The sequence below is a fragment of the Cetorhinus maximus genome, unplaced genomic scaffold (genome assembly GCF_964194155.1).
Source record: "Cetorhinus maximus unplaced genomic scaffold, sCetMax3.hap1.1 HAP1_SCAFFOLD_931, whole genome shotgun sequence".
Classification (NCBI taxonomy): domain Eukaryota; kingdom Metazoa; phylum Chordata; class Chondrichthyes; order Lamniformes; family Cetorhinidae; genus Cetorhinus; species Cetorhinus maximus.
The window spans coordinates 82985-102316 of record NW_027596873.1 but is presented as its reverse complement, the minus strand read 5'-3'; the positions used below and the strand labels follow the sequence as shown (position 1 = coordinate 102316).

The 19332-nt window shown below is 53.5% G+C and overlaps 1 protein-coding gene across 1 annotated transcript; it reads right to left on the bottom strand.

Moving 5' to 3' along the window:
* Nucleotides 1-10606: 10606 nt before the first annotated feature.
* Nucleotides 10607-16833, bottom strand: lamtor2 (late endosomal/lysosomal adaptor, MAPK and MTOR activator 2). Its single transcript, XM_078536144.1, has 4 exons — nt 16700-16833; nt 14852-15014; nt 14206-14295; nt 10607-10838 (listed from the first exon to the last, which is right to left on the bottom strand). Exons 1-4 carry the CDS (start codon nt 16765-16767, stop codon nt 10782-10784), a joined length of 378 nt encoding a protein of 125 aa, XP_078392270.1. The 5' UTR covers nt 16768-16833; the 3' UTR covers nt 10607-10781.
* Nucleotides 16834-19332: the final 2499 nt, after the last annotated feature.

Sequence of the window (19332 nt, the reverse complement as noted above, 5' to 3'; positions counted from 1 at the left end):
CCAGCTCACCTGTACCCAGCTCACCTGTACACAGCTCACCTGTAACCTCACCTGTACACAGCTCACCTGTACACAGCTCACCTGTACACAGCTACAGCTCACCTGTACACAGCTCACCTGTACACAGCTACAGCTCACCTGTACACAGCTCACCCGTACACAGCTCCAGCTCACCTGTACACAGCTCACCCGTACACAGCTCCAGCTCACCTGTACACAGCTCACCTGTACACAGCTCACCTGTACACAGCTCCAGCTCACCTGTATACAGCTCACCTGTACACAGCTCACCTGTACACAGCTACAGCTCACCTGTACACAGCTCACCTGTACACAGCTCCAGCTCACCTGTACACAGCTCACCTGTACACAGCTACAGCTCACCTCTACACAGCTCACCTGTACCCAGCTCACCTGTACACAGCTACAGCTCACCTGAACACAGCTACAGCTCACCTGTACACAGCTCACCTGTACACAGCTACAGCCCACCTGTACACAGCTCACCTGTACCCAGCTCACCTGTAACCTCACCTGTACACAGCTCACCTGTACACAGCTCACCTGCACACAGCTCACCTGTACACAGCTACAGCTCACCTGTACACAGCTCACCTGTACACAGCTCACCTGTAACCTCACCTGTACACAGCTCACCTGTACACAGCTCCAGCTCACCTGTATATAGCTCACCTGTACCCAGCTCACCTGTACACAGCTCACCTGTAGACAGCTCCAGCTCACCTGTACACAGCTCACCTGTACACAGCTACAGCTCACCTGTACACAGCTCACCTGTATACAGCTACAGCTCACCTGTACACAGCTCACCTGTATACAGCTCACCTGTACACAGCTCACCTGTACACAGCTCACCTGTACCCAGCTCACCTGTACACAGCTACAGCTCACCTGTACACAGCTCATCTGTACACAGCTACAGCTCACCTGAACACAGCTCACCTGTACACAGCTACAGCTCACCTGTACACAGCTCACCTGTACACAGCTACAGCTCACCTGTACACAGCTCACCTGTACACAGCTACAGCTCACCTGTACACAGCTCACCTGTACCCAGCTCACCTGTACACAGCTACAGCTCACCTGTACACAGCTCACCTGTACCCAGCTCACCTGTACACAGCTCCAGCTCACCTGTACACAGCTCACCTGTATACAGCTCACCTGTACACAGCTCACCTGTACACAGCTCACCTGTACCCAGCTCACCTGTACACAGCTACAGCTCACCTGTACACAGCTCACCTGTACACAGCTACAGCTCACCTGTACACAGCTCACCTGTACACAACTACAGCTCACCTGTACACAGCTCACCTGTACCCAGCTCACCTGTACACAGCTCACCTGTACCCAGCTCACCTATACACAGCTACAGCTCACCTGTACACAGCTCACCTGTACACAGCTCACCTGTATACAACTCACCTGTACACAGCTCCAGCTCACCTTTACACAGCTCACCTGTACACAGCTACAGCTCACCTGTACACAGCTACAGCTCACCTGTAACCTCACCTGTACACAGCTCACCTGTACACAGCTCCAGCTCACCTGTACACAGCTCACCTGTACACAGCTCCAGCTCACCTGTACACAGCTCACCTGTACACAGCTCCAGCTCACCTGCACACAGCTCACCTGTACACAGCTCACCTGTACACAGCTACAGCTCACCTGTACACAGCTCACCTGTACACAGCTCACCTGCACCCAGCTCACCTGTACACAGCTCACCTGTACACAGCTCCAGCTCACCTGTACACAGCTCACCTGTACACAGCTACAGCTCACCTGTACACAGCTCACCTGTACACAGCTCCAGCTCACCTGCACACAGCTCACCTGTACACAGCTCACCTGTACACAGCTACAGCTCACCTGTACACAGCTCACCTGTACACAGCTACAGCTCACCTGTACACAGATCACCTGTACACAGCTCACCTGTACACAGCTCCAGCTCACCTGTACACAGCTCACCTGCACACAGCTCACCTGCACACAGCTCACCTGTACACAGCTCACCTGTATACAACTCACCTGTAAACAGCTCACCTGTACACAGCTACAGCTCACCTGTAACCTCACCTGTACACAGCTCACCTGCACACAGCTCACCTGTACACAGCTACAGCTCACCTGTACACAGATCACCTGTACACAACTCATCTGTACACAGCTCACCTGTACACACCTCACCTGTACACAGCTCACCTATGCACAGCCCGCCTGTAACCTCACCTGTACACAGCCCACCTGTAACCTCATCTGTACACAATTTACCTGCAATCTCACCTGTACAACTCACCTGTAACCTCACCTGTACACAGCTCACCTGTAATCTCACCTGTACACAGCTCACCTGTAACCTCACCTGTACACAACTCACCTTTAATCTCACCTGTACACAGCTCACCTGTACACAGCCCACCTGTAACCTCATCTGTACACAATTTACCTGTAATCTCACCTGTACAGCTTACCTGTAACCTCACCTGTACACAGCTCACCTGTAACCTCACCTGCACACAGTTCACCCGTACACAGCTCGCCTGTAACCTCACCTGTACACAGCCCACCTGTAACCTCACCTGTACACAACTCACCTGTAATCTCACCTGTACACAGCTCATCTGTGCACAGCTCACCTCTACACAGCTCACTTGTAACCTCACCTGAACACAACTAACCTGTACACAACGCAGCTGTAACCTCACCTGTAACTTTACCTGTACAGAGTTTGCCTGTATACAGCTCACCTGTAACCTCACCTGAACACACCTATACACAACTCAGCTGTAACCTCACCTGTACACAGCTCACCTGTACACAGCTCAGCTGTAACCTCGCCTGTATAGAGCTTACCTGTAACCACACCTGTACACAGCTCGCCTGTACAGACCACATCTGTATAAGACACACCTGTACACAGCTCACTTCTACAGACCACACCTGTATAAACCACACCTGTGCACAGCTCACCTGTACAGACCACACCTGTCCAAACCACACCTGAACACAGCTGACATGTACAGACCACACCTGTACACAGCTCACCTGTACACAACTCACCTGTACAGACCACACCTGGATAAACTACATGGTACAAATCTCAGCTGTACACGTCACACCTGTACTAACTTCACTGGATAAACCACACCTGTACAAACCACAGGTGTACTAACCTCACCTGGATAGACCACACCTGTACACAGCTCACCTGTACATGCTACATCTGTCTAAACATCACCTGTAAACAGCTCACCTGTACACAACTTAACTGTACAGACCTCACCTGGATAAGCCCAATGGTACAAACCTCAGCTGTACAAAGCACACCTGTACTAACCTTACCTGGATAAACCACACCTATACACAGCTCACCTGTACAGACTACACCTGTACAAACATCAACTGGATAAACCTCACCTGTACAAACCACACCTGGATAAATCTCACCTGTATAAACCACTCCTGTATAAACCACTCCTATACAACCCTCACATCTACACAGCTCACCTGTTCACAACACACCTATACAAACCTCAACTGGATAAATGACACCTGTACAAACCTCACCTATACACAGCTCACCTGTACAGACTACACCTGTACAGACATCACCTGGATAAACCACACCTGGATAAACCTCGTCTGTACAAACCACACCTGGATAAATCTCACCTGTATAAACCACTCCTATACAAACCTCACGTCTACACAGCTCACCTGTTCACAACTCACCTGTACAAACCACACCTGGATAAACCTCACCTGTACAAACCACACCTGGATAAATCTCACCTGTATAAATCACTCTTGTATAAACCACTCCTATACAAACCTCACATTCTCACAGCTCACCTGTTCACAACTCAGCTGTACAAACCTCAACTGGATAAATGACACCTGTACAAACCTCACCTATACACAACTCACTGGTACAGACCACACCTGTACAAACCTCACCTATACACAGCTCATTGGTACAGACTACACCTGTACAAACCTCACCTATACACAGCTCACCGGTACAGACTACACCTGTACAAACCTCACCTATACACAGCTCACCTGTACAGACTACACTTGTACAGACATCACCTGGATAAACCACACCTGGATAAATCTCACCTGTATAAACCACTCCTATACAAACCTCACATCTACACAGCTCACCTGTTCACAACTCACCTGTACAAACCACACCTGTTCACAACTCAGCTGTACAAACCACACCTGGATAAACCTCACCTGTACAAACCACACCTGGATAAATCTCACCTGTATAAACCACTCCTGTGTAAACCACTCCTATACAAACCTCACATCTACACAGCTCACCTGTTCACAACTCACCTATACAAACCTCAACTGGATAAATGACACCTGTACAAACCTCACCTATACACAGCTCACCGGTACAGACCACACCTGTACAAACCTCACCTATACACAGATTACACCTGTACAGACATCACTTGGATAAACCCTCACCGGTATAAACCACTCCCATACAAACCTCACCAGTACACAACATACCTATACAGATCTCACCTATACACAACACAGCTGTACAAACTACACCTGTACAGACATCACCTGGATAAACCACACCTGGATAAACCTCACCTGTATAAACCACTCCTGTATAAACCACTCCTGTATAGACCTCACCTGTACAAACCTCACCTATACAGATCTCACCTATACAGATCTCACCTGTACAAACCTCACCTGTACAGACCTCACCTGTACAGATGGGCAGCAATCGGGATGGTGTACCGAACCAGCTCTCTGTCGACAAGAACAACCCTTCTCTCAGGCCTGTCGGGCTGTAGCATTATCCATTACGATGCGCACGTTGATGGCAGTGTCACCTTCCCTTTCCTACCTGAGGTTGACTTACGACCACAGGACTTGAGATGGCTAATGGATGACAGACAATGGACGTGACTGCGGTGGGAATTGGGTTACAGTGAGGGATGGCAGCATTGGACACCTCGCTTTCTCACCCCTGACCTACTGTGGTCCAGTAGCATGATGAGCCTAGGAGGCTGGAGGCGGACCTGAGTGGTAGTGGTCCTCTGTGTCTTGTCGAGCTCTGTGGCCCACCCAACGGACCCCAGGTTGGTCTGACCCACCCAATCCACCAGGACCAGCCCTCGCCTGCCGGAGCCAACAAATCCCTATGCTACTCAGGGTGGGAGGCCCAGTGGTTACCCTCACCTGGTTTGGCTCGATGGTTGACAGGGTTTACCAGGGCGTGGCCGCTGTCACATGCCAATAGCTGCTTGCAGGTGAGAGAAGGTGAAGACCAATACAGGATGAGCCACTCCAAGACACATGGGGAACACCACCGCCTGGAAGTTCCCCTCCGAGCCACTCACCATCCTGACTTGGAAATATATCGGCCGTTCCTTCACTGTTGCTGGGTCCAAATCCTGGAACTCCCTCCCTAACAACGCTGTGGGTGTACCTACGACACAGGGACTGCAGCAGCTCAAGAAGGCGGCTTACCCCCACCTTCTCGAGGGGCAATTAGGGATGGGCAATAAATGCTGGGCCCAGCCAGCGAAGCCCACCTCCTGCAAATGAATCAGCCACCCCCAAAGAGTGCGGTGAGCCCACATGTGAGAGGTGCCTCCCTTTACATCTCATACACCCAGAGAAGGAAGGAATAAAAAGGATAGGTGGCAATATTGATTGAGGACAATATGACGGTGCGAGAGATCAGGTAACGTCCTGGAGAGGGGGCGTCAAGGACTGAATCTATTAGGTTGCAGCCCAAGAAACCAGACATACCATTACACCACTGGGCATTTTTTGTAGGCTACCAACTCACGGGAAGGACGAGAAGGAACAAGTTTGCAAGGGGATAAGGGGGAGGTGCAAAAATTATGTATTTCTAACGGGGGACTTTAATTATAGACTGGAATAGTAATAGTGCAAAGGGCAGAGAGGGGCAAGAGTTCCAAAAGTGTGCTCAGGAGAATTTTCTACATCAGTATGGATCGACTCCAGTGAGGATGGAGACATTGGTGGATCTAATTCTTGAGGTGGGATAATTGGATCTAAATGTCACTTGGGGAGCATTTAGGGGACAGTGATCATAGTATCATAAGCTAAAAGCAAAATACTGCAGGTGCTAGAAATCTGAAATAAAATCTGGAAAAACTCAGCAGGTCTGGCAGCATCTGCGGAGAGGGAAAGAGAGTTAACATTTCGAGTCCGTGTGGCTCTTCTTCAGAGCCTAAGGTTTAGGGTGAAAATTATTAATTGGGGTCGGGCCTACTTCAATGGGGTGAGAACATATCTGGCCCCGATAAAATGGAAGCGAAAATTAGAGGGCAAAGCTGCAACAGGACAATGGGCTGAAGAAGGGGTCTCTCTTTTAAGATGGAAACGAGATTTTTTTTTTCTCTCAGAGGGTGGTCAGTCTCTCCCCGGCAGGCCGTTGAATTTATTCAAGTTTGAGTTAGACTGATTCTTGGTAGACAAAGGGGTCAAGGCTTAATTGAAGCAGGCAGGAAAGTGGAGTCCAGGCCACAATCAGATCAGCTGATTGAACTGCGGAGCAGGCTCAGAGGGCCGAATGGCCTACTCCTGCTCCAAAGTCCGAGGCCCCAGGCAAGGTGGACCTGTGATGACAAATCCAACATACGAATAAGGTCAAGGAGGCCACTCGGCCCCTCGAGCCTGCTCCGCCATTCAATAAGATCATGGCTGATCTGATCTTAACCTCATAGTCCTTACCTACCCCCGGTGACCATTGCTGATCGAGAATCTCCTTTCAAGTGAAGCAGCATTTCACTTGCACTTCCCTCAATTTAGTCTACTGCATTCGCTGCTCCCAATGCGGTTTCCTCTACGTTGGAGAGACCAAACGCAAACTGGGTGACCGCTTTGCAGAACACCTTCGGTCTGTCCGCAAGCATGACCCAGACCTTCCTGTCGCTTGCCATTTCAACACTCCGCCCTGCTCTCATGCCCACATGTCCGTCCTTGGCCTGCTGCATTGTTCCAGTGATGCTCAACGCAAACTGGAGGAACAGCACCTCATCTTCCGACTAGGTACTTTACAGCCTTCCGGACTGAATATTGAGTTCAACAATTTTAGATCATGAACTCTCTCCTCCATCCCCACCCCCTTTTTCCAATCATTTATAGATTTTTCTTTTCCCACCTATTTCCATTATTTTTAAATGCATTTCCATCCATTGTTTTATCTCTACCTTTTAGCCTATTTTTATCCCTTCCCCCCACCCCACCCCCACTAGGGCTATCTGTACCTTGCTCGTCCTGCTTTCTACCCTTAATTAGCACATTCCTTAGATAATATCACCACCTTCAATAACTTTGTCCTTTTGTCTGTGACATCTTTTGGTTATCTCCACCTATCACTGGCCCTCTATCCAGCTCTACCTGTCCCACCCCCCCTTAAACCAGCTTATATTTCACCTCTCTTCTATTTTTCCTTAGTTCTGTTGAAGAGTCATACGGACTCGAAACGTTAACTGTGTTCCTCTCCGCAGATGCTGCCAGACCTGCTGAGTTTTTCCAGCTATTTTTGTTTTTGTTAAGAATCTACCTACCTCTACCTTAAAGATATTCAAGGACACTGCCTCAGCCTCCTTTCGAGGAAGAGAATTCCAAATTCCCCCAACCCTCAGAAAATAATTCTCTTCATCTCTGTCCTAAACTCTCGCTGTTGCTGTACGTGGCGCAGGTCTGGCCCATTCCACACTCCTGCGCGATGGCGATCACTCGAGCCATCTTCCGCTTTATCTGGAGGTCGAAAATGGATCGTGTCTGCAGGGACGCGATGTACAAGCCTCTAGATAAAGGGGGAAAAAACGTGCCCAACATCGCCCTCATACTGATGGCCACCTTTGTGTGCGGCTGCATCAAGCGGTGCGTAGACCCTCAGTACGCAAACACCAAGTGTCACTACGTGCTGAGGTTCTACCTGTCCCCGGTGTTGCGAAGGATGGGTCTGGCCACGCTGCCGCGGAACGCTCCAAGTAGTTGGACCGTGCCGTACCACCTGTCCCTGGTGGAAAAATTTATGCAGAAAAACACCTTTGACCACAAGTCCATCAGGCAGTGGTCAGCACGTAACGTCCTAGAGGCCCTGAGGGATAAGGAGAGGGTGGACCCTGTGGGATGGTTCCCCGAGCAGACTGTCAAAGTCATTTGGCAGAATGCCTCATCGCCAGAACTTTCCAACAAGCACCAAGACGTAGCTTGGCTGGTGGTGAGAAAGGCCCTCCCCGTCAGATCCTTCCTACACGCCAGGAGTCTCACCCCCTCTGCACGATGCCCTCGAGGTGGCTGTGGTGGGGAAGAGACCGTTGTTCACCTCCTTGTGGATTGTGCCTTTGCAAAGAAAGTCTGGAGAGAGATGCAGTGGTTGCTGTCGAGGTTCATCCCGAGCAGTTCTGTGACACAGGACTCTGTGCTCTACGGGCTGTTCCCAGGGACACACACCGAGACAAACATCAACTGCAGCTGGAGGATCATCAACTCGGTGAAAGACGCGCTTTGGTCTGCCCGAAACTTGTTGGTCTTCCAGCACAAAGAGTTGTCCCCGACCGATTGTTGCGGACTGGCACAATCCAAAGTCCAGGACTACGTGCTGAGGGACGCACTAAAGCTTGGGGCAGCTGCCGCAAAGGCGCAATGGGGAAGGGTCGCTGTCTAAGACCTTTCTACCACAGCGCACCGAGAGACTGGGAACTGTTTAGAGCCCCTCGGGCTGTACAGATCAAAATGAAAGGCTGTAAATGACTGTAATATTGTTTGTACTGATGCACCTGGTGATACAATTTGTAAAAGTTTAACCTGGATTGTACCCTTGTAATGTTGTTTTTGAAATGGTTTTGAATGTGATTGAAGATTTTTATGAATAAAGTATATTTTTACAAAAAAAAAAAAAAAAAAAAAAAAAAAATCTCTGTCCTAAACAAGCGACCCCCTAGTTCTAGATTCTCCCACATCTTCTCCACATCCACCCCGTCAAAACCCCCTCAGGATCTTATATGCTTCCATCAAGTCGCCTCTCAATCTTCTAAACTCCAGCGGACACAGGTCTAGCCTGTCCGACCTCTCCTCACGCGAGGACCTGCCCATTCCAGGTACTAGTCCAGTCAGGCGTCTCTGAACTGGGGCCTGGCCGCTCAAGTCGTCTCACGGGGAACACTGGCAGTGAAAGCGAGCAACGGACATACAATCACAGGGTTGCTGGGGTGGCAACCAGGAGGCCACAGGTACCAGCGAATGCCAGGAAAAGAACTTGCATTTAGATAACACACCGTGGGTCCTCGCGGGCCTGAACAGGCCAATCCTCAACCCGCGGGGCTTTGGGCCCTGTGGGGACAGGCCCACCTATGCCCCCCCCCCCCCCGCCTGCCACGAGGTAGCGGGATCCGGGACGTGGGATTGGCTTCCTTTTCTCTCCTCCTCTGGCACCGACCCGCTCTGCTGCACTTAGGGAACGCGGCAGCCAAAGGGTAAGCGGCAGCGGACGAGCAGAGCCGGGAGGTTGTTACAGAGGGGTGGAACGTGGGCATGCTGGGGGGGGGCAGCAGGGAGAGGCTAATGAAGATCAGCGCACACGAACGAGACAGCGAGTACACAAAACTGAGCCACACAGCCGTGACAGGCAGAAAAACCTTTATTAATGGGCTCAGCTTCAGTAGACAGTAAAAAGCCATCGTTGTCTCTGCGGCTCAATCCCCAAGCGTTCTGTTCCAGGGTCACAACACAAGAGACGCCGGAATTCGGTGCACTAACTCGCAGGATTGTACAGCCTCCTCCTTCCTTCCTTCCCTCCCCCCTGCCTTTTTCATTTCCCACTTATTTCACACCCCCCACCCTTCCCCTCCCCTCCCAAATCCCTGTTTCTCCCTCAGGCGGTTTGCTTTTGCAGAGAGAGAGGAGGGGGGGAGAGAACAGACGAGAGGATATAACCACCCGCCTGCCCCGAAACTCATCCCCCCACCGTGAGCTGATTCACCCACCCCCCGCCTCCATTCAGAGGGGGAGGGGGAAAGCGTATCCTAGAACCTTCCAAAGTACCAGACAGAAATGAGAGTCTGCACAAAAGCAGAGATCGTTTTGAATTCTTTGTTTTCTGAAAGATGCTGCGTTGTTCTGTCTCTTTTTTAAAGAGAGAAAGAAAAAATGATCGAGCTATGGGACCAACAGGGAACTAACTCCCTTACTCTCTACATGTAGGACTGCCATTCAGCCAAGGCCAGAAGCTTTGGCTGTCTGGCGGGGGGATCTCTCTTTAAAACGGGGACACCTTCCTCTCCGAAAGGATACCGCTTATCTCCGAGGCTAGAGTCCATCGCTTTCTTTAGCGTCTCCGCGTAGCATTTTTTTTTTAAAAAAAGGAATTAATCTTCTTCGGAATTCGACAGGCCCATCGGCCCAAGTTAATCGCCGACCCCTGTCCGCTTTTAGGACTTGGCTATAAAGGTCATGACCTCCTACTGTGCCGACAAAGGAAGCCATTTTGTCTAGTATTCCACCCCCCTCCCCTCCCCACCCCCCAAATTCAGTCCCCCACCTCGTTAGTCACACAATTTGCAGTTAGGTTTTATCTGTCGCGATTTGAAAAGCAGTGCAGGTTCATTTTAAACCCAATTCTGGAGGTAAATGTTGCTAAGCGAAAACGCCAATTGGCCTCGGACCTCCTCTTTCGGAGTGCGACACTTCAGCACCTCCACCTTCCCCCCCACCCCCCTCTACGACGCAGCCACCTGGGTGAGGGGTTCCTCCAGGTACTGAACCAGGGCTTCAGCCTGTGGAGAACAAGAGGGAGAAAGGGAGAGAGAGAGAGAGAGAGAGAGAAGTGACTGCACTGTTTCGACCAGACATGTAACATTAATGACGAGAGTTACATCGATAGCGCAGAACCCAAACGTCGCGGATGAGAGAGACATGTTGACGAAGCTTTTCCACCTTGCGCTCATCGGGACAAACACAAGAATGCCAAATTTCAAACTCTCACAACAATTTATACTACAGGAGAAAAAGACGACCGGCTGGCAAGTTGACTGGCCGAGGCGTTGGCATGGAGAAAGCAACAGGGAACTATAAGCTCCCAGGTAATCCAAAAAAAGGCATAAGGCTTCAACATATTCCTTTCTTTTGCTGAGAACGGGTCCCTGCGTCCGAACGTATGTAGCTTCTAATAAGCGTAAACGGCAATCTCAACTGATTAACCTAAATTGGTTGTTAGTGTCGTTGTTAGCGCGCTCAGGGTTGTTCAGCGGGTGCTTCCCAATTGCAGGATCCTTCTAACAGTGGACATGTTGTTTCAAATTTTACTGGGCTGGTTGAGGACCGTCTGTACTTTGCCCGTTACGAACAACCGAAGGAACACGCTGTTTGATTCGATCAGCCAATCGCTGGGTCGTACGGCCTACGTACTTGACATGTCACCAGCACTGAAATTCATACACAACGTCGCTCGATTGTGTGGGAGGCAGAACATCTTTCTGCATCGACGGCAGCATCCCTTTAGTGGAAAATACCACTTGCGGAGCCGCTAGGTGATAACAGCGGGGTATTTTTTTTTAAAGATACTTTGCCTTTTCAGGGTAATTTGAGTGGGAGACCAGGCACTTTCTAGTTACGGTGAACGGTGAATAACGATCTCAAGCCAGACATTCTGCATTCTCCGTGGCAACGCCTCAGGCGAAGAGTCAACTTGCCAACTAAATTTTTCTCCTGCAGAGTAAATTGTTGAGAGAGTTTGAAATTTGGCATTCTTGTGTTTGTCCCAATGCGCGTAAGGCAAAAAAAACTCTAGCAACGTGTCTCGCTTTTCAGGAGTTTTCACTGGTACTCTCGAATTCCCTCGCAATTTCTTCCTTGCTCCCACTTTCCACCGCCCCCCCTCCCCTACCCCAACGACCTCCACCCACCATCAACGCAATGCCCAGAATCTGGGGCCTTTAAGCCCACAGTCGACCCCTCCCGCCCTGAATCCCAGTATTATCGCCCCTGTTGCCAGCCTCTTAAACGGCAGCTGCCCGGTCGGCTGCTGCTGTGCGTCGGGAGAAGGGTCGTCCCGGAATTCGGCCGCTGCCCTGCCTCCACTGGGCCCAGGTGAACGAGGGCCAATGGGGATATTCAACCGGGCCGGCCCATCACAGCTGAGCCCAATTGCATATCCCTCTCCATACCCCCATCCACCCACCCCGCCCAGCTCGCCAGTAGCACACTGCACGGACCATGGGATGAGCCACATCTGGCTCCAAAAGTCAATCCCTGGTAAACGCCGGACAGCAAAGATTGCAAAAGCTTTCACCTGCATCATCGAGTGTTTTACTCGTCAGGGGCTATGTCTTTATGTAATACTTAGGATTGCGTGGGGCAGGAACAGGCCATTCTGCCTAACTAGCCCATGCTGGTGTTTACGCTCTTCTGAGCTTCCTCCCATCTAAATCTATCACCGTAACCCTCTGTTCCCGTCTCCCTCATATTCTTGCCTCGTTTGCCCTTAAATATATCGACAATTCGCCTTGAACGCTCCCCGTGGGAGCGAGTCCCACATTCTCCCCGCTCCCCACGCGAGCGAGTCCCACATTCTCCCCGCTCCCCACGCGAGCGAGTCCCACATTCTCCCCACTCCCCGTGGGAGCGAGTCCCACATTCTCCCCGCGGGAGCGAGTCCCACATTCTCCCCGCTCTCCGTGGGAGCGAGTCCCACATTCTCCCCGCTCTCCGTGGGAGCGAGTCCCACATTCTCCCCACTCCCCGTGGGAGCGAGTCCCACATTCTCCCCGCGGGAGCGAGTCCCACATTCTCCCCACTCCCCGTGGGAGCGAGTCCCACATTCTCCCCACTCCCCGTGGGAGCAAGTCCCACATTCTCCCCCACTCCCCGTGGGAGCAAGTCCCACATTCTCCCCCACTCCCCGTGGGAGCGAGTCCCACATTCACCCCGCTCCCCGTGGGAGCGAGTCCCACATTCTCCCCCACTCCCCGTGGGAACGAGTCCCACATTCTCCCCCACTCCCCGTGGGAGCGAGTCCCACATTCTCCCCGCTCCCCGTGGGAGCGAGTCCCACATTCTCCCCGCTCTCTGGGTAAAGAAGTTTCTCCTGAATTCCCCAATCGGATGTATCAGCGACTGTCTGATATCGATGGCTCCCCCAACCTTCGTTCTGGTCTCTTGCCCCCCACCCCCACACAAGAGGGAAGATGTTCTGCAGGTATTAAGAGCCTTTCTGTCCCAGCGGTTACTGGGATGATCCAATCATCCGTTCTGCTTTCAAAGTGATGCTGGTTGAGGGATAAATGTTGGGCCCAGGACACCGGAGAGAACTCCTCTCCACCCTCCCGCCCACCCCCCACCCCCAGCACCCTCCAATAGCGGCCGTGGGATCTTTAACCATCCACCCGAGAGGTGGGGCAGACAGGGACCTCGGTTTGCTCTGGAGAGAATACAGAGGAGATTTGCAAGAATGCTGCCAGGGCTTGAAAATTGCAGCTATGAGGAGGGATTGGATAGGCTGGGGTTGTTTTCCTGAGAACAGAGGAGGCTGAGGGGTGACCTAACCGAGGTGTGCAAAGGGCCGAGATAGGGCAAACAGGAGGGACCTGTTTCCCCGAGCAGAGGGGTCAGTTACCAGGGGGCCCAGGTTTAAGTGGATCGGTAGAAGGATTAGAGGGGACATGAGGAAAGACCTTTTCACCCAGAGGGTGGTGGGTGCCTGGAATTCACTCCCTGAGTCGGCGGTTGAGGCTGAAACGGTCATTAAAAAGGACCCGAAGTGCTGTAAACCCTGACAGGCTGCGGACCGGGTGCTGGAGAGTGGGGTTAAAACGAGCGGCCGGTTTCTTTTTAATCCCTCGTGTTTTTTTTGGGCCCGCGCAGACATGATGGGCCGAATGGGCCCCCGTCCGAAACTCTTCCGTGGCTCGATGACTCCCCCTGAGAAACGGCAGCTCCGACAATGCGGATCTCCCTCGGTACGGGCGCCGGGGAGTGTCGGCCTGGGCGAAGGGGCTCGAGCCCCTGGAGCGGGGATTCTTGAGGCCCCCCAGTCACAGCCTGACACCGGGGCAAGGGGGTTTGGCCACTCCCGGTTCCAGACTTCCCCCTCCTCCGTTCCCCTTCCACCCCACCCCACCCCGCCCACCTCCGAGGGAGGCTTACCTTGGCCTGCAGCATCCCGAACCCCACTGTTTCTTTTGCATACATGCAAAGGAGGAGGTTGGCCACCCGCGTAATGGCCACTCGGCCCTCCTGCGAACAGAGCGGGAGAGGTTTTGAACACACTCCTTCCCTCCCCAAGCAAAACACAACAGACAGCAGCAATACCCATCCCTCGCTCCAACACAAGCCAATTCCCTCCCTCCCCAGCCCCAAACCATGACGACAGACGGGACCCTGAGACCCCCATGCAGCCAGGGACAAGTCCCAGGACTCGCGACCCCTCCCTCAAACCCTCCTCCCCCCACCCCATTCGAGGGGCAACAATTTCATCCCCTTTCCCGCCCGACCTGCAGCTCTGGAAGGTGGGGTGCGGGCTGACCAGACCCCATTCCGCAGCTCACCGCCAGCCTGGGCGGCCAATGAGCTATTCGGGTACGGGGGGAATCGCGGCCCAGTCAGGCGCCTCCGGTCCCAGCAGGGTAGCAGCTGTGTGATCTCGCCTCTCCGGCACCCACCCCCACAGGGTGGGGATAGAGTCAAAACCCACCACCCCCACAGGGCGGGGGGGATAGAGACAAACGGAGCCTGAAATGTCACTGCCGCGCCTGTGATCCCTCACCCACCAGTCCAGCCCTGGCGTGCTCACCATGCAGTCCATGAGGATGAACTTCAGCTTGTCTTCGTTGAAGGCCTGATGCCCGTTCTTCGCGTAGGCCGCCCAGATGTTGCTGGCAATGGCGGCGGTCACGCGGGCATCGGTGTCCCCGTACCCAGAGTAGGCGAGGAGCGAACCCTCATTGTTCAACAGCCTAAAACCGTGCGGGAGGGGGAAGGGGAGGAGGAGGGGGAGGGGGAGGGTGGGGAACAGAGAAAAACCAGCAGTCGGTTAGGAGGTAACCCAGAGCACGACGCTGAGGGAGGCTGCAGGGAGAAAGAGGGAGAGAGAGCCGGGCGCGTGAGGTATCCTACTGGAAGCCGGGAATATTTTTGACAAGGACGTTACAAAGTGAGGATCACGTTCATTATAAACAAAGGAGCACAAAGCGAGGACCGAACGCTGAGCCTTGAGAATTGTCCCCAGCTCCAGACCCCGCACTTTAGGGAAGGATGTCGAGGGGCCTCGGAGAGGGTGCGGAGGGAGATTTACCCCGAATGGGACCAGGGATGAGGAGACTTCAGTTCGTGTGGGAGAGGCTGGGAGAAGCTGGGATTGTTCTCCTTAGAGCGGAGAAGGTTAAGGGGGGAGATTGAATCGAGGCGTTCAAAATCAGGAAGGGGTTTGGACAGAGTCAATAAGGAGAAACTGTTTCCACTGGGCAGGAGGGTCGGTAACCAGAGGGGGACACAGATTGAAGAGAATCGGGGAAAGAACCAGAGGGGGAGATGAGGAGAATTTGTTTTTTATTTACGCAGCGAGTTGTTGTGATCTGGAAGGCGCTGCCTGAAAGGGCGGTGGAAGCAGATTCTTCCCCCTTCCCCCCCCACCACCACCCAACCTCCTCCTCCCCTCCCCCCCTCCCCTCCCCACCTCACTCTCCCCTCCCCCCCTCACTCTCCCCTCCCCCCCCTCACTCTCCCCCTCCCCCCCTCACTCTCCCCTCCCCCCCCTCACTCTCCCCTCCCCCCCTCACTCTCCCCTCCCCCCCCTCACTCTCCCCTCCCCCCCCCTCCTCCCCCTCCCCCCCTCACTCTCCCCTCCCCCCCTCACTCTCCCCTCCCCCCTCCTCACTCTCCCCTCCCCCCCCTCACTCCCCCTCCCCCCCTCACTCTCCCCTCCCCCCCTCACTCTCCCCACCCCCCCCTCACTCTCCCCTCCCCCCCTCACTCTCCCCTCCCCCCCTCACTCTCCCCCCCCCTCACTCTCCCCTCCCCCCCCTCACTCTCCTCCCTCCCCCCCTCACTCCTCCCTCCCCCCCTCACTCTCCCCTCCCCCCCTCACTCTCCCCTCCCCCCCTCCTCTCCCCTCCCCCCCCCCACTCTCCCCTCCCCCCCCCTCACTCTCCCCTCCCCCCCCTCACTCTCCCCTCCCCCCCTCACTCTCCCCCTCCCCCCCTCACTCTCCCCTCCCCCCCCTCACTCTCCCCTCCCCCCCCCTCACTCTCCCCTCCCCCCCCCTCACTCTCCCCTCCCCCCCCTCACTCTCCCCTCCCCCCTCACTCTCCCCTCCCCCCCCTCACTCCCCTCCCCCCCCTCACTCTCCCCTCCCCCCTCACTCTCCCCTCCCCCCCTCACTCTCCCCTCCCCCCCCTCACTCTCCCTCCCCCCCTCACTCTCCCTCCCCCCCCTCACTCTCCCCTCCCCCCCCTCACTCTCCCCTCCCCCCCCTCACTCTCCCCTCCCCCCCCCTCACTCTCCCTCCCCCCCCTCACTCTCCCCTCCCCCCCCCCTCACTCTCCCCTCCCCCCCCCTCACTCTCCCCTCCCCCCCCCCTCACTCTCCCCTCCCCTCCCGCCCCCCTCACTTTCCCACCCCCTCCCCCATTCCCCTCACTCACAATGTGCTCTGGACCCCGGCCGTGTTGGCCTGGCTCAGCACCTGGGTCAGGGCTTTGGGCCTCAACATTCTCAGGGCTCAGACCCACCGGAAGTCCGATACCGGAAGTGCTCGTGCGGGGGACGCCGGGAAATGTAGTTCCTTCCAGGCCGCTTCCGGCCTAAACACCACGTGACCGCGGCCCCTGTTCCTGCCGCTCCCCGGTGAAAAAAATAAAAATCCCTTCCTGCCGATTTTCAATCCCTGCCCTCTCTGCTGTTAAATTTTCTGATCAAGAATTAAATTGGAAGAAATGGAGTGATCAACACTGATGAAAACAAAGAGCGCTGCAGCCGACATCTTAGTAAGGGAATCATGGGCGCCATATCGCCGCCATCTTGGTAAGGAGAGGGCGGGACCCTCGCGGCCGTCATCTTGGAAAGGGCGTCTAGGGCCCTGCTGCCACCATCTTGGTAAAGGTAGGTCAATGTTTCTCCCGTCGCCATTTTTGGCAAGGGTAGGGCGGGACTTGCGCTCGCCATCTTTGTAAGGGATGGTGCTCTCATTCTGTTGAGCCCAGGTGAAGGTCTCCCTCTCCTCCATCTTTGTAAAGGAGAATGCTCCAGTTCTCAACTCTCTCTCTGCAGGACAATAGCCAGGATAACCAGAGGGTTTAAAGGCTGCCCAGAGCACTAAACACTTCCCTCCACCTCATTTTCAACTGCAACAAGTGTCAGAAGGCTTTAGGAATCCTTCGTCCAAGGCCTAATGCCCCCTTTAGGGGGGGAAATCTGCCCCTCCTTACCCGGTCTGGCCTACACGTGACTCCAGACCCACAGCCATGTGGTCGACTCTTAAACTGCCCCCCCCTGAAATGGCCGAGCGAGACCCTCAGTTCAAGGGACCGGCAACAAACGCTGGTCTCGCCAGAGACGCCCACATCCTGTGAAAGAATAAAGAAAAATAAATCCAAGGAGGAATAAACATACTAATCCCCAAACAGGCCTGGAAATGAAGGGTTTAACCAGTAAAATTTGTCGGAACTGGTCTTGTCTACCTTAAAACGGAACTCCAGCATTACTGACTTTTACTAGAATTTGACCATTTTGAACTGGCTTTTCCTTAATTTTGCTGTGACCCACCCCCTGGGTGAGGTTCCCCAAAGTTGTTGACCCAGCAGAGACCCGCAGGGGTACTGGGTGTGGCCGTTACTTCTGAGTCAAACTTCCAGCACTTGCTCTCTCTCTCTCTCAGAACACCCACCAACTGACAGGGCAACTCTTCAGCTCCCTTTTAACCCCTTCTTTTGTATATTCTAAGTGGGAAACAGATTCACAAATCTGTCTGGGCATTGCTGACAGGGTTTCTTAATGCGATGATACTCATCTCCCATTGTGTCCCATTGTCTCTACTGGAGGGAGCAATTAGTTGCTGGATGGCTTTAGAAGTATCATGTCGGAGAGTAAGAGTAGGTGAGAGGGGCAGAGAAATTGAGGCGGCCGATGTCACGCTGACAGTTCTCAACGAAAAGACCGAGACCAGGCAAGAGGCCAGAGGGAGGGGTCCGGGTGGAGGGAGAATATTGGAGGTGGGTAAAAGTATCCGTTGAACGGGGAGAGGACCCCTGCCCAAAGAAGTGAGCATGGAGACGAAGGCGGCGGAAGAAGAGTTCAGCATCGTGCCGAGCCCAGAATTCATTGAGATGAGGGTGTAAGGGTATGAAGCTGAGTCCTTTGCTGAGCACTGAACGTTCAGCATCAGAGAGGGGAAGGTCAGGGGGGGGTATGGTGAATACACGGCCGGGGCTGGGATTGGGAGACGGGATGGGGTCAGAGGGACGGGAAGGGATGGAGGGTCCTGGATGGGCGTTGGGATCAATGAGTTGTTGGAGCTTGGTGTTCCTTAACACCTGAGAGGAAGTAGAAAAGGTTTATTGTTGAGCCGTCGGATGAGACGAAGCACGAAATGAAACTGGGGACCAGGACAGCTTTGAGACAGGGTGAGTCGGTGCCGCTGGGGGGAGAGGTCGAGTGTGTACATAGGGCGCATGGCACTGAGTGTGGATCTCAGGATGCGACGGGAACAGCGGTCCAAGGAGCGTCGTATGTCCCGGAGAATCCTGAGTGGGTTCGAAACATGAGGGATGGAACTTCAGTTCAGGAATCCACGTGGGGTGAGTCGGAGACGGAGACAGTCACTGAGGAAGGAAATACGTCTGTGAAGGTGAATTTTGGTAAACACCTTGTTAAAACACCAGGAGGGAAATGGAAAGCAATGAAGGTGGACAGGGTGGAGGAGACAAAGGGTTTCAGGATTTCCGACAGGATTTCCATTTGTCTCTTCCCAAGTATCTTGTCTGGTGACAGGGTGGGACTTCCTTACCTCTTAGGGAGTCAGTCACCCTGCAGCATTCCTGACAGTGGCTTGTACGCATTTTAAAAACTCAGGCCTTAGTCTTAAAGTCCAATACTTCCAGATGCAATTCGGTGTTTATTGCCCTGAAATTTAAAAAAAAAACACAATTGCATTTCCATAGCACCTTTCACATCCTCGCCAGGTTGCCCAACTGCAATTAAATGTATTCCTGGAGGTTTCAATGCATGACGTGGCCTGCACACTCTGGCCATTAGTCGCCAACGCTTCCATCCTTGTGCC

Bases quoted from the DNA above. Each gene is read 5' to 3' on its own strand.
- lamtor2 (XM_078536144.1), bottom strand. From the start codon at position 16,767: ATGTTGAGGCCCAAAGCCCTGACCCAGGTGCTGAGCCAGGCCAACACG. The intron at 15,015-16,699 runs GTGAGTGAGGGG...GCACGGTTTTAG, and splicing joins GCCGGGGTCCAGAGCACATT to GCTGTTGAACAATGAGGGTT. The intron at 14,296-14,851 runs GTGAGCACGCCA...CTCTGTTCGCAG, and splicing joins TCATCCTCATGGACTGCATG to GAGGGCCGAGTGGCCATTAC.